General features: G+C 37.2%; 1 protein-coding gene across 1 annotated transcript; it reads left to right on the top strand.

Moving 5' to 3' along the window:
- Positions 1 to 11,706: 11,706 nt before the first annotated feature.
- On the top strand, positions 11,707 to 12,660 carry LOC124722636. The gene is made up of 3 exons (XM_047247784.1): positions 11,707 to 11,761; positions 11,887 to 12,504; positions 12,611 to 12,660. Exons 1-3 carry the CDS (start codon positions 11,707 to 11,709, stop codon positions 12,658 to 12,660), a joined length of 723 nt encoding a protein of 240 aa, XP_047103740.1.
- Positions 12,661 to 15,764: the final 3,104 nt, after the last annotated feature.

Genomic DNA, 15,764 nt, shown 5'->3' with positions numbered 1-15,764 from the left:
TCCTCTGTATAAACAGAACATGCACATCATGTAGACAACTAACTTTCGATAAGTAGAAACATCAAATAGAGAATCACATTTCTTGTAATTGTCAATTTCAGTATCACACAAGTCAAAAACAACCCCAAAAATAATTACTCTCACTGACCTAAGATTCAACCACTTATTCTTTGCAAGGTATGTGATGTGGAGCTCCTAACATAGTCAACATAAGACTGCCACAGTTGATTGCAAAGCCAGGCTGTAATCTGCAAACTCAAATTATAAACTGCAGTCTACATGCATTAATGTCATCATTTGTACACCACAGTCCATTACAGTTTTCACACAAATGCATCCGGATACTAGTTCTACAAAGTGAAATCTGAGTATTTGATATTTCATTCATGTTTTTATGTTTGAAACCTTACTGCACAGTATCTCAATCTATAGAGGTCTTATTTTCCACCACACCACAACAGATCAATCCTAGTACATGTGACTGATATTGATCTAAAAGTGTGTAAGACCTCTTACAACATATAAAAAACACTGGACACGTTTCATAATTGCTCACATCCATACAGTACTTGCAAAATACAGGATAGTAGTAGTTAATAAACTATATTTACAAACACCTATGCATTATGGCTGGACTGTTGGGAACGCTGAGGACAACATCAAAATATCTTTCAATGTGCACACAGCAGCCCCCATTAATATGTGCGCTGGTCTGAATGTATGTCCATATCTTCTGGATTACACCGGTGTCAGCGCAGTTATACACTTACATCATTGGCCTATTTAAACAATAGTTATTTTAGAAACAAGACCAAGAAACAATGCTCTTCCACATTTGCAATAGTACATAATGTTACCATCAACATGAGGTCTGACAATCAATAAATATAAGATTCTATGTATTACCACAGCACATCTACCCTCATATAAGCCTTGCACTATACGTATCATGTATTTTAAGAAAATGTATCCTATCATTGTCCAGTAGCACAATTCTACAATATTTGTGATAACTGCGAGGTTTATGCTGCTACAGACAGAAAAATTAACTAGAGTTCATGCAGACTCTACACTAATGCACAACAACTTTCAGCTCGTAGGAAAGTGAATTTCGCTCCCAGTGCCTCCAATTTAAATCTATTACCATCCAAAATATTTCAGTACCCAGGTGTTTTGTGTTCAAGCAGTCAAATGGAAGAACGAAACTACTGAATTAGTAAGACTTTGCATCTCAAGACATAAGTAGATCACAAACTGTAAATCTAAATAAAACTATACATTTTACCATCTGCTTTCTTATCACATCATGTTTGAAATTTGTGCCACACTACTTTTGATCACCATTTAGTTGTTTCATCAGATCCACTTTTAGAGCAACTCAGTGTCCCTCACAACCTCATGAAGACAGAAGATGGTATCCTGATACCTTTGATCCTTTCTGATCCACTGTTGAACAATGTCTGACATTACAATTTTCCACTATGGCTCTCATGTCAGAAAATGTCTGACATTTTTCCAATACGATGCTTCCAATCCACACCACTAATGGGATTTGTGTGTTACAAGGCAGCACTTAAAATATTGTGCTCATATGTTTATAGCACAGTATCGACAAGTGGAGAACAGATGCGTGATGAACATTTTGTATAGCCTCATCACTTGTTTTCAAAATCCCTTGTTGTCACTGATGTGGATGCCGAGTAGCCACCGTTGGTATGGTAGTCCGAGCTTTTGGGTTTGTCAAACAGCTTCTGGTACAGTACATGGCTAAGACAATTTTTCTCTGCCACTACTTAACAGCTATGTACCAGGGTCAGGTAACAGGATAGGATACATAAGGCTCTACAACACTCCAACAAATTAGTAACAAAGTCACACAAATGTGTTAAAGTGTTATTTATCCTTGTGACTAGTTGAATACCGAAGCCTGCCACACTATTTGTAATATAAATCATAAAATTCCAAAAAAGTCCCTTAATGACTGAGTGCAAATAATCGTAAATATCTTCAAAGTACATACCAGTCACAACCTACAGCAACCGTCTGTACGCTTCTTACAGTTCACTAAATATCATTCCCAGACTGAGTCAGCCCTGGACAATAATCTTTAACCAAGTGTAAGAGCTGCTCTTCTATCTTTCGAGTGGCCTTCTGTCCATTATTGTCCATTAACTGCTGGACTGTACACAGCTGGCAATTTGCTGAGGTGCAATTGATACCTTCATCCTCAGCACTGCCCGTTGCACTGTAAAAACATATGCATGTAGCCTGACTATGGCAGTAGTACCAGCTCACATTCTTGTGCCTGTGGTCCTTTTGCCTTGCCTGTTTCTTGTTTGGACAAAACAGCAGATAATTTGGTCAGGTGGCTTTGCAAACCCATTGAGGATGAAGGAAAATTTAGTGATGAAAGTGACAGATAAGAAACATGTCCTGTGTGCACTGATTTAAGTTCCAGTGGATCAGAATCTAGTGGTGGAGTGGACAGAAATGAAAAGACATACACTCTGGCAAATACCTGTAAAGTTTATCTTGATGGTCATTGTAATCAGTAGAAGATTCCTTTTTCTGTCCTATAAAAGGTTTTATCTTTCCTCAGCCTTTTCTACCAAAAGCCTATTTTGTATATTTCCAACTGTTCTTCACTGACAATTTTGTTTGACAATTTGTGAATACAACACATATGTATAGAAAAGAAAGGATACAGGAAGGCACAACACATGCGAAACACATAATGTCTCACTTGCAGAGAGATGCCGCATTAGAAGAACTGAAGACTTTTCTTGACAGCAATATTGAAAATGATTTGAAGGCGGAGTTAGAAAAATATTTTACACAAGACTAGCTAGAGTAAAGTGCATTTTCCAAGGATATTTCATCTCATCTCTGTTTCTTTCTACGATGCTTCATATATCCTTACCCTCATCACTTGAATAAGAATTGGGGAGAGTGCACAGAGTAGAAATTCGTAATGGATAATATTAAGACACCTGTTCCTGACCAAAGAGTCCACATTCCTACTATACAGAGCTTTGATGAAATCTATGAAATATCCCAATCTCATTCACATTGTGTGCAAATGTGTAATGCATGTATTATTCTTGACAATCAGACACTCAAATACAGCACTTATGATTTATTATTATTTTCATTCCTGCATTACTAACAGTGCTACACTTGAACTCCTGAAATGTATAACACACAATCCAGAGCATCAATCATTGGATTCAAAACTACGAACAATAAATCACTTACCTCAATATAAAAATAATGTACTTTTCAATCACACTATAGTCCAAGAAGACTGCTTTTCATGACCACTGTACAAGGCTTTAATATGGACCACTGGGAATTCTGTTTGGGTATCATTGATCTGTACACATAATATTCATGATATAAAATTCATGTTATTTCACATGTTATACTATCTGTCAAAACCACCTGATTCACACAATATACCTACCTCAAATTATTACTTCTACGCAGAAAATAACTCTTCACAATGCATATCCTATGCACTTAGTACCACAACAGTTACGATGAATTATGAAGATGTCGTTCCTGTAAACAGATATTACCCAAACAATAAGAGGGCCCACAATCTGCACACACTATAAAGAAGTGTTTCAACTTTCAGTTGAAGTGAAATTTAATTTCATCCCCTACTGAAGTAATTGATACACACGGACTCATAAAGTAAACATCTTTAGTCACTTACCACAAATAATAGATTAAAACTCGTTCACTACTAGCAATATGAAACCAAGTACAAATCAAGATTGCAATATTTCAAATTTCGTGTTGCTGTGATTGAAATGAAGCAGTTAATGAGTCCACTAGTTACGTGTGCAAAGCCACAATTAAAATCTATGAAAATTCTTATCTTACTCACATGATACTGTAAGACAACGTGCAACCAATGCCACATGAAATTTACTGAATCAGTTTCAATACGAGAACTACAACTACCAGCCCTATTGTAGTGAACTTGGCCCAAGTGACTGTCATCTGTTCCATCCACTATATTCCTTTGTTGGCAGCAATACATTTCCACAATAAAGCTGAGGTCCCAAATGAAGGGACTTCGTTGTGCTGAATGTTGGCGGCTGACTCCTATGAGACGTGCATGCAACTGTAGGTGCACTGTTTCAATAATGCCTCATTAATGTCTGTGACTATGTTGTGAAGTAGCCAAGTGTATCAATGTAAATATTCCCATAAATATATCTAAATATATTTTTCCTTTCTTTATCGGTCATCAAAAGTTGCTTTATGGTTGCAACTTATATTTACACTATCAGCTGAAATGAAAGTGACTTACATTCGCTGTGGATGCAATTTACACATAGGAACACCTAAAATGTTCCTGCACTCAGTAACAGTAGGCTCAGAAAATCAAAAGACAGTATGAAACTAGTCCATTAGAAACAATGTGCAACAATTGCAACATTTAAAACACACCATGTGACACATCTTATTGCAAGTGTTTTTACTTAGCTACTCACTGTTCTCTATAAGATTACAAACCGAAACTATTTACTCCTGGATATGAACAGCACATCTACCTGACAAATGAGATGACTTGTTAGTTACACATAAGAATTTTAAAAGCTATTGAAAATTCCTATCTTTTCAGATCTACATTGGTGCAATAATGCAAACTTCTGAAGGGCAGTGTCAAAGACGACAATATACTGAGGAGAAAAATACAGATATAACACTGGTAAATGCAAATACCCTTGATGGCATAAAATGCAATGCATTGCACACGTTGCAGAACTACTAATGCTCCTATCACACAACATTCCTACCTCAAACAACTGACATCTGTGGGAAAAGGTACTTCTAACAAAGACCATGGTGAGCTCCTAGTACTACAAATCTGATGATCCGCTTGGAATGATGTCATTACCTGTAAATACAGATCAATTTGCCATAGTGGAACATAACAGAATGTTCTTGGTATATGTACTATCCCATAACCAGTACCCTCCATGATGAACTTATTAACATTATGCAATACTTTATTGGCAGAAAAACAAAAAATAAATATGCAAATATGTTGTATGCTTCTACATACACAGAGCACACTACATAAGGGTGGATCTAAAATTACTATACATCAAAATGACAATCTACCACAAAAGATTAGAATCCTCACTACTAGATTTAAATAGTTAATTTATTTAATTCTCGTATAGCTTCTTTTTTCCTACATCAGTGTCAAATAACAACTGTGTATCAAACTTAAGAATGGTTAGTTTCATATACCTAACATGCCTTATTCAACTTTAGTGTAAGAGAAGGATGTTATGATCTCAAGACTTACAAAGGCATAACAAAGTAACGTTTTTTTTAGTGCTGCCAATTTTCCATAACTCTCAAACAATAATTCCCACAGAAGCAGGCAACACAGTTTAAAATGATCGTAAGTGATTTGTCAATCTCACAGTTTTCTATTCCATGTAAAAGTTGTGCATTGTTAGGGTTTTCAAGCTCTCTATTTACAATTCATTGGGTAAAATGCTTCAAGTCTGGTGCCAACAGTTGGCCTTTGGCATTACACATGTAATTTTGCAGATGAAGTACTTGAGACGTGCACAAGATCTGATGCACTAGTATCAAATGTAACTTGTGCCATGAATTTTCGCAGTGCAAGAAGATAGTGTACATGAGATTCAAAACCAACATTGTACTTGTAGGAATGCCAATTACTCAGATGCAGTCTTTAAGGCAGTAACATTTCTTTGGTCAATAAAGAAACAAACAAAAATGCAAGAACGGGGCTACTTCATTGGGAACTAAAGGTTCTGGTCTCATAACTTGATAGCTACTTTCGAAGCAGTTTGCTCACCACTTACACCTACGTATAATCTGTCATGATGCTTATAAACTTAGGGTGCTGCAGAAGTCAGTTTCAATGGAGTTTGGTTTTTTTTTCTAGGAACACAGGATACCACTTATGTTACATTAGTGCACAGCAATAAAAGCTATAGGAATTGGAATGACAGTTTCTTTCTCACAGTCACATTTCTGTGTTTTTAAACTTATTCCATAGCAACTAATTGTATATGATTATACACTAAAACAAAACAAATAAGATCTGTGTATCATGACTCCCCCAACTGAGAAATCATCATATAAGATCTCAACAAAACATAAGTAGCACAGGAAAAATTACATAACTGATAACACAACAAACAATGTAGATTGTTTACAGTATGTTCATAAACCAACAACTAAAGTCACAAAAACCAGTTCAATGTGGCAGCTTTCGTTGGAAATATTGAAAAGACTTTTGACATTTGCTTCAAAATGTACTCAGCTGCACCATTTAATGTCTGCACCATGTAGTATGTACTTCGGTAAAATTAGGATTACATTACACTTGGTGCATTCACAGAGTTGTATAACTGACCAACTGACAAAATTAATCCACTATATAGCAAGAACAAAGAAATCTCCTAGTCCATATATGCAGTAATGCACCATAAACTAGATACCTTGCAATAAGTTGAGTAAGACCCAAAGTGTTAAGTCAAGAGATATAAGAACATTAAAGTTTTTCACAATGCAACACACCTTTTGGTAACATATATGATGCCAACAAGTAATCTATTTCTAGCATCTTCAAAGTATCTCACATCACGGACTTTCACAATAAAATGTTATTCTAACATATTAACAGTTATTTAGATCTGTGAGTTTCTTACGGGCAACAACCAACAATAAAACTAAAGCGATGCATATAAAAGAAGAGAGACCTTGCAAATAGTTTGAAGGTATTTGTATTAATTGAAAGTGTATCGTGTGATCATCAGAAAGATTGACTACAGGCAATACTTCACAGATACATACCCAAAGAATAAGAAAACCCAGACTCTGTGTAGACACTGTATAAAAGAATTTCAATTTTCAGCTGAAGTGAATGTGAATTTCATCCCTTATGGAAGTAAATGATATACATGGACTCATAAACTAACCTTGTCGTCAGTAACTTTAGGCACTAAACACAAATAATGGTTTAAAACTAGTTCATTACCAGCAATATGCAACTCAGGATGCATCTAAATCTTAACATGTCGCACTTCATGTTGTAATGATTGAAATGAAGCAATTAATGAGTCCACTAGTTAACCGGGCAAAGCCACAATTAAAAAAAGAAAATTCTTATCTTACTCACAGGATACTGCAAGACCCCATACAGTCATTGCAAAACGAAACTTACTGAATTAGTTTCGAAGGGAGAACTTAAACCACCACCCTTACAGCTGCGAACTTGGCCGAAGTCACTGTCATCTATTCCATCTCATAATTTCTTTTTTGGCAGCAACACATTTGCACACTGAAGCTGAGGGACCAACTGAAGGAAGTTTGTGTCCAGGATGTTGGTGGATGACTCCTATGAGATGTGCAAGCAATTGAAAGTGGACTGTTTCAAAAATGTGCCAACAATGTCGGTGATTATGTTGGGAAGTAGCCAGTCAAAAAATGTAAATATTCCAATAAATATTTCTAAATACATTTATTCTTTCTTTATCAGTTGTCAAAACTTGCTTTCTGGTTGCAACTTGTATTTACACTATCAACTGAAATGAAAGTGAATTACATTCCCAGTTGATGTAATTTACTCGTATGAACATCTAAACTATTTCTGCACTCAGTAACAGTAGACTCAACAGCACAAATATAGTACATTAGCATCAATGTGCAACCCACGATACATCTTCAACATACGATCTGCCACGTCTTGTTTCAAATGTTCTTGTATAGACACTCACTGTTCTCTATAAAATTACAAAGCAAAAGGATTTATTCTTGGATTGCACAGCCAGGGCCGGCGCAAGGCATGTGCGAAAAGTGTGACCCATGGGGCGGCACTTTCAGAATGGCAACAAATATGCCACCCACCCGACCCCCTTTTTTTAAAAGGACAAACTCAACATTCATGCGCAACAAGGGATTCGAAACCAAACCTTGGTGGGAACTGTAGTATGGTACCTTGACTACCTGCCGGCTAGCCCTGTTGAACAAGGGGAGGGAGGAGGGCTAATTTCTTCCTCGCCACTGTGGCAGCACCATCATGTTTTCGCTGTAGGAACAGAGAGGGGAAAGCAGTATGGCGTACAAGCCAGTATTCTTATGAGTGGAGTGCTGCAAGCCTGTTACGCGCTGTGCGTTTGTTTACTCACAACTAATTTTGCAGAAGACGAAATCTAATTTGGAAATTCGAATACAATGTTCGATACTGTTGTTACATGTCTGAAGCAATTTTGTTAAGCCCTACAATGGCAGTTTCTGAGTGTCTTATTCTGCCTGCATTATGGAGAAAATGGTTGAACATTACTACAGTGAAACATGTCCAACACCTACAATGGCTAGAAGTATTCCGAATGGGTAAATACTCTCCGAGTAATTACAAGGGATAAAGACATTTCTAATAAGCCAGGCATAAGTTGGGTTTTGATGTATTTTTGGAAATTTTTGCTATCCGTTTCTGAGTGATAGACGTTTTGGTTTTCGAGCCATGAAAAACCTGTCTCCGCCTACATGAACAACAACTGAACTCTGACCGGTACTTTTGTTTGACAATACTACTCACGCACTAATACTTTGCCAACATTTATTTACTGTACAATGCATGCAAATCCATGTTTCATTTTAGTAAACTAATGGTCACTTTGATTCTAATGAAAACCTGAGAAAGTCTGGTCTTTTAGCAACAATGCCTTCTCGTTTGCACAATACAAAACGTTAATTTTGACACTTTCTAAAACGAAAATCCATAGACAGAACATTGCTTCTAACCATTTCCTTGCTGGCTTTGAAGCTAGATTCTGTTTGAAAAAAGTTGTGCAGTTTTCTCAAATTTCATACTTATTTCTATTGTCCATAATCCCATACAAATTGCTGCCTGACAACACATTTATCCACATCATCTGTCAATACCTACTGTGAGCTTCTTGCTTCTTCTTCTTGAGCGCTAGTTTAACCGTAGCCTCACTCTACCTCATCACGTGACCTAGTTCCTGGCACTGTCGAGTCACCACTTCACCTTTCCAGGCAATAGGTATTGTTGCATTCTCTACAACTAAAACTACAGAATTCGTTTCAGTAGATGGCCGGGGGAGTCGATTGGTCAGAAGCTCCTTCACTGCATTTCGTAGGGATGTAATAAGCAAGTACTTTTCATATAACATACAATTAGAATTGTACATGCATGTTACCCATAAGTTAGAATTTTTCTCTTTCAAGATTACAGAATAGGAAAATTTATTTTTCTTATGATCTGTTACTTCAAAAATTGGCAAGTTGGCAAATAAGCATGCATCGTCCCAATAGCTAGAATAAATATAAATCGAAGAAAAGTGATGTGATACGGCGATGACTAATTTGTTACCCATTATTCCATAATCAGACACGAAAGAAATGGTACATGGAAATTAAGACAGATTTTGAGTGTCCGTTCTTTGAACAGAACAACTGCAGTCCTGTGAATTAATGTATTTTGACTAGCAATAGTACCCGTCGCTGGTCGGCTGTGTATTTATGGCATTATTATGCTACTCCATCTACTTACTCTTCCTCTCTCCATTGTCTTCCGTCCCACTCTTTGACTGTTTCACCTGCGTCTGTAGTGAAATTTGTCACGAAATTAAATTTCACGCGGCTCAATTCCTATGACTTCATCTGCTTAACAGTAATATAATTTTCCGTTTATGTGCAGTGGAATATCAGGAAATTCTCTGCGAAGTGTGTTGCAAACAAAGTTAGTACACTGACAGCAACAGTCTGTTTCATGTAATCATTCTTTGCAGGCTGGATCGAAACATGTCCGACAGTAAATAAAGACTGCCTGGCAGTGAATATGGGAAAAGACAGGTGATGAAGGAAAATGACGATAAGAAGCAAAAGGATGCACTACAATGATATTTCAGGCCAAAGAGAGAATGACCTAGCAGCAGTGAGGGTGGAAAAATAGATCCTGAAAGTACAGATCCTAGTGGAGGTACTGCAGCTACAGCTTTATCTACAGGACATCACCAGAAAGTTGATGAACACAGTACTGCGACCACTGTATACAGTAGCAATGCTGATGGTGGGCCATCCACAACATGTTCAACAGACCTTGTTGGGACTCAAGACCTGTTTGTGATGAAAGCTTCAAGATTGAAACATCAGGCAGAACTGAAATTAGGCAACCTGATTCAGAAAATACCAGAAGAACATCAGCCAAGGCACTCACCACTGGAAAAGGGATTTAAGGCGAGCCTAAACTGAAAAACACAAATGACTCATATCCCAGAAGATGGCTGGAAATTATTACCGACTGCATTCGAATGACTTTGGTCATGTGAGGTCCCCCAAGCGCATTAGGGAAACTGAAGAATGTCCTAAAAATGCGGACAACCGGAGTTTCAGCCCTGTGCACTACAGCTATTCTTTGAAGAATTTAGAAGAAGCAGATAGACATTGGTAGGTGTACTCAAAGAGCAAGCTTTTTTGTTGCAAGCTTTTTTGTCATCTACAGTAAAAATTGCAAAGAACAGTATAAGCTACTGGTGACACCTTACATCATATCTCGAAAGTCAAAGGAAGTCTACCGAGCATTTGAATTCACATAAAAAGTGGATCGTGTTTTCCGAGGGACTGAAAAAGTCATGAACTGTCGATGCCCATCATCTAAGGCTTCTGAATACTGAAAGTAAACATTAGAAAAATGTTCTTGAGCATTTAATAGCAGTAATTCATTTCCTGGGTCAGCACCATCTGCCTTTGAGAGGAAGTACAGATACACTCTTTCAGCCTGACAACAGAAACTTCTTGAATTTTTCGGAAAGTTCGACACTGTGATGATGGAGCACCTGCACAGAACAAAGCAAGGTGAGAACAAGGGTCATCATTATCTTGGAAAAGAAACAAAGAATCAAATAATTAATCTTATTGGATCATCTATAACCAACAACATTCTATTAATGATGAAATCTGCAAAGTATTTCAGTATAATTCTGGACTGCACACAAGATATTTCATAAGTTGAGCAGATGACAGTTGCGGTACGTTTTGTCCAGGAGACAAGACTCCACGGGGTATATGATGTCCAAATTTGGGAGCATTTCCTGGGATTTCTTCCAGTGCCTGATTCTTTATGCTCCACTTTGATGCAGGTTGTACTCAAGTTCTTGGAAGACAAAAAAATCCTATTGTGTAATATGAGAGGGCAAGAAAGAAGTTTGATCTCCAGAAATGAATTTCAGATATGAACAAGAAATCATTTTATGTATCATGTAGGAGTCACTCATTGAATCCTGATGTAAACGATGCCGCTAGTCTTCTAAATATGCTGTTTCCATGTTTTCGACAGTGAAAAGCTTGTATGTCTTCTTCTTGTCCTCCGTTCGACATTAGGATGTCTTGAAGAAGTATCTGCCTAAACTGTCGCTGAAGCCACTGAGCGATACTAGGTGGGAAAGTAGCATCGATGACCTTACTCCGCTGAGGTTTCAAATTGGAGACGTTTTTGATGCACTGGTTCAGATATCAGAAAAATTCAATGGCATGACCGCTCATGAAACAACATCACTTGTGAATCAAATAAAAAATTACACCTTTCTCACATCTCTGGTAATCTGATATGACATTGTGCTTCACATCAGTGCAGTCGGTAAGACCCTCCAGACCACTGACTTAAATGTTTCTGAGACCATGGAAATGCTTGAAATACGAAAGCATAAAATGAGACCTGCAGAACAGAAGAAAAGTTTGTGTCTTTCTTGATGTATTCCAAGGAATTGGCAAAAGAATTACAGCTAGTAGATCTGACATTACCAAGGATAAGTGTTTCCCGGTGATGAAGTAAGAAGCCAATACACTTTACCTATGAAGGAAGGGATGAGACAATAGATGACCCAACAAAACGAAATAAGACTGAATTCTACTGTTATCTTATAGATATAGTAATCACATCTTTGCATGAGAGATTCAGTCAACTGAAAGCTCATTGTGATTATTTTGATTATCTCTATGACATTGACGAGCTGAAGAATACACCTCCTGACAGCCTGGACACAAAGTGTAGAAACCTCGCAGAGATTTTGCAAGATCATGAGTCAAGCGACATTGATGCACTGAAGTTGAGAGATGAACTAAAAGTGCTTTCAACATTGTTGAAACTTGGAATAGGTCCAAAAGAGATTCTGAAGTTTATGGGAAGACATAATTTTTGGCCGAATGTTAACATTGCTCTGAGAATTCCCCTAACACTCTCAGTGACAGTTGCGAGTGGAAAGAGGAGTTTCCCAAAACTGAAATTGATAAAGACATACCTCCGATCAACAATGAACAAAATTCATTTGGATGATCTTGCAACAATATCAATTGAGAATGAGCTTGTGGAGGACTTACATTACACAGATCATGTGAAAGAGTTTGCACGAGCAAAAGCTAGGAAGGTTCGACTTGTCTATCATTTTTTTAAATTTTTATATTATGATCAGTGTCTTGGTTATTTACTGTGTTGTTTATTATTTTGTTCAACATTAAATGGTTATCGTAAATATTATTGTTCAAACCAAATTATCGTTAAATTGTAAATATATTTTGTTTCCAGTTGAATACATTATATGTTCACAACCATTGAAAAATGTTTATTTACATTAACTGTAAGTTCAAGCCACGCAAGATTAGCCGAGCGGTCTAAGGCGCTGCAGTCATGGACTATGTGACTGGCCCCTGCGGAGGTTCGAGTCTTCCCTCGGGCATGGGTGTGTGTATTTGTCCTCAGGATAATATAGGATAAGTAGTGTGTAAGCTTAGATAGTGATGACCTTAGCAGTTAAGCCCCATAAGATATCACATACGTTTGGACAATTGAGTAAATTCACAAGGCTTATAAAAATTAGCTTGATTTATTCAATCAGGTTTGATTCCACTTTAGAGCTAGTGCCCAGCAACTGTTTTGTACAAATCTTTAGAGTATGTCACCAACCAGTGGCAATTTTTGTTTCTATTTTCCAGATCTACATAGATTTTTTCACAGTGTGGCTATTCTCAGTGCTTGGAGTTATATTTACATCTATACCATCATGCTGAATGTTACTGTCAACATGACGGTTTACATACAATCACATATTAACAGTTTGAGACTAGCCAAAGAAAATTCCACAAACGTTTCGCATAAAAAAAGGGGGGGCGGGGGGCGCAATTTAGCAGCTCGCTCGGAGAGGCACTTGGGCTTATTTACTGATAAATGAGACCACTTTTTGACTACATCTAATAATTTCAAAAGCTATTGGCATTTCCTATCTTTTCACATATACATTCCCAACTTCTCAAGAGCAGTATCAAAGGCAACAATTGTGACTGACCAGAAATATACAAATACAACACCGATAATTGCAAAAACAGGAAACATTTTGTAACTGATAACATAACATACAACATAGACAGTCTACAGTATGTTTATAATCCAACAACTAAAGTCACAGAAACCAATGCAATATAGTGGAACTGTTGGGAATACTGCAAACATATTTGAAATATGCTTCAAAATGTACACAGTTACCCCATTTAATGTCTGCACTGTTTTTAATGTACTTCCTTAAAATTCGAAGTACATTATCCTCAGTGCATTCTCAAATGACAACCATGTATTAAACTTAACTTACACACAGTAAGTCACTTATACCTACGATGCATTATTCAACATTAGTATAAGAGAGGGATGTTATGAGCTCAGGACTTACAAAGGGATAACAAAGTCACTTTATTTAAGCGCTGCTCATTTTCCACAACTCTAAAACAATAATTCCGATAGAAGCAGGCAATACATTTTGAACTGATCAGGAGTGATTTATCAATCTCAAAGTTTTTAATTCCTTGAAAATGTGGTGCATTGTTAGTGTTTTTTAAAGATTTGCATTAAAAACTCATGGGGTAAAAGGCTTAAAAACTGCTGTCAACAATTGGCCTTTGGCATTACACATATTATATTGCTGTTAAAGTACATGAGATGAGCACAAGATTAGATGCACTGGTTTCACATGTAACTAATGCTTTGCTTTTCCACAGTACAAGCAGACAGTGTACATGACATTCAGAACTGACTTTGTACTTGTGGGAATGCCAACTATTCAGTTGCAGTAGTTACGGCAATAACATTTATCAATACACAAAACAAACAAAAATACTTGCTGCCATTGAAATCACCATCAACTGTATTTTCTTTAAGTGGTGTTCTGTTCTCCAGCACTAACTTAATAAAATAGAAATTACTCATTCTTGATTGCAGAGCCAAACTGGATTACACAACAGTCCTCTAACTTGCAAACCCAAGGAATTCACTTCTGGCTAGATACAGTAAGAATTCAACACCATACCACAGTGTGCCAATGGCCTTCCTACATTGGAAATACCAATTCTTGCCAGGTCACCAATAGTTAGCAATGTGAGCCTTGGCCACTAGCTGGATTGGTGATTGCCCACATCTGTTCAGCACTGTTGGCCAATGGGTTGCTATCAGCCACTGAGGTGCAAGAAGGGAGCTACTTTATTGAGAATTACAGGCTCTAGTCTCATAACGAGATAGCTGCAATGGGAGCAGTTTGCTCACCACTTACACCTTCGTTTAACATTTAGTGATGCTTATAAAATGAGAATGATACAACAGACAGTTGCTACCAGTGGTCCTCCAATGCCTGTTTCAATCTAATTTGTTTTTATATATTACCACATATAATTTTTGTTACAACAGTGCACATCAATAAACGAATGGAAACTGGAATGTCAATGTCTATCACACGGTCATATATCTGTGTTTTTAACCTTATTGCTTAGCAACTAATTATATATGACTGTACACTAAAACAACACAAATTGGTACTGAGTATCACGAATCCTTCAACTGAGCAATCATCATATGAGAACTCAATAACAACATAAAGAAACACAGGAAACATATTATAATTGATAACAGAACATACGATGTTGATTGTCTACAGTACGTTCATAAACTAACAACTAAAGTCACAACAACCAGTGCAATATGGCAGAACTGTAGGGAATACTGAAAACATATTTGTAATCTGCTTCAAAATGTACTCAGTTGCCCCATTTAATTTCACACTGTGTTTCATGTACTTCCTTAAAATTCGTAGTACATTACCTCAGTGCATCCACAGAGTTATATAACTGAGCAACTGACAAAATTAATCCTCTATATAACAAGAACAAAGAAACCTCCTAGTCCATATATGCTGTTGTTGTTGTTGTTGTTGTTGTTGTTGTTGTTGTGGTTTCACTGTCCTGAGACTGGTTTGATGCAGCTCTCCATGCTACTCTATCCTGTGCAACCTTCTTCATCTCCTAGTACTTACTGCAGCCTACATCCTTCTGAATCTGCTTAGTGTATTCATCTCTTGGTCTCCCTCTACAATTTTTACCCTCCACGCCGCCCTCCAGTACCAAATTGGTGATCCCTTGATGCCTCAGAACATGTCCTACCTACCGATCCCTTCTTCTAGTCAAGTTGTGCCAGAAACTCGTCTTCTCCTCAATTCTGTTCAATACCTCCTCGTTAGTTATGTGATCTACCCATCTAATCTTCAGCATTCTTCTGTAGCACCACATTTCTTCTTGTCTAAACTATATATCGTCCACGTTTCACTTCCACACATGGCTACACTCCATACAAATACTTTCAGAAACGACTTCCTGACACACGGATCAATACTCAATGTTAAGAAATTTCTCTTCTTCAGAAACGC

Source organism: Schistocerca piceifrons, chromosome X (assembly GCF_021461385.2).
Source record: "Schistocerca piceifrons isolate TAMUIC-IGC-003096 chromosome X, iqSchPice1.1, whole genome shotgun sequence".
In the NCBI taxonomy this organism is placed as follows: Eukaryota; Metazoa; Arthropoda; class Insecta; order Orthoptera; family Acrididae; genus Schistocerca; species Schistocerca piceifrons.
Note: the sequence above shows the minus strand (reverse complement) of the source record. Positions and strands in the feature narration are given on the sequence as shown.

Coding starts and splice junctions, on each gene's coding strand:
- LOC124722636 (XM_047247784.1), top strand. CDS start 11,707: ATGGAAATGCTTGAAATACGAAAGCATAAAATGAGACCTGCAGAACAG. Junction 11,762..11,886: donor ACCTGCAGAACAGAAGAAAA/GTTTGTGTCTTT, acceptor TTACCTATGAAG/GAAGGGATGAGACAATAGAT. Junction 12,505..12,610: donor ATATTATGATCAGTGTCTTG/GTTATTTACTGT, acceptor TTTTGTTTCCAG/TTGAATACATTATATGTTCA.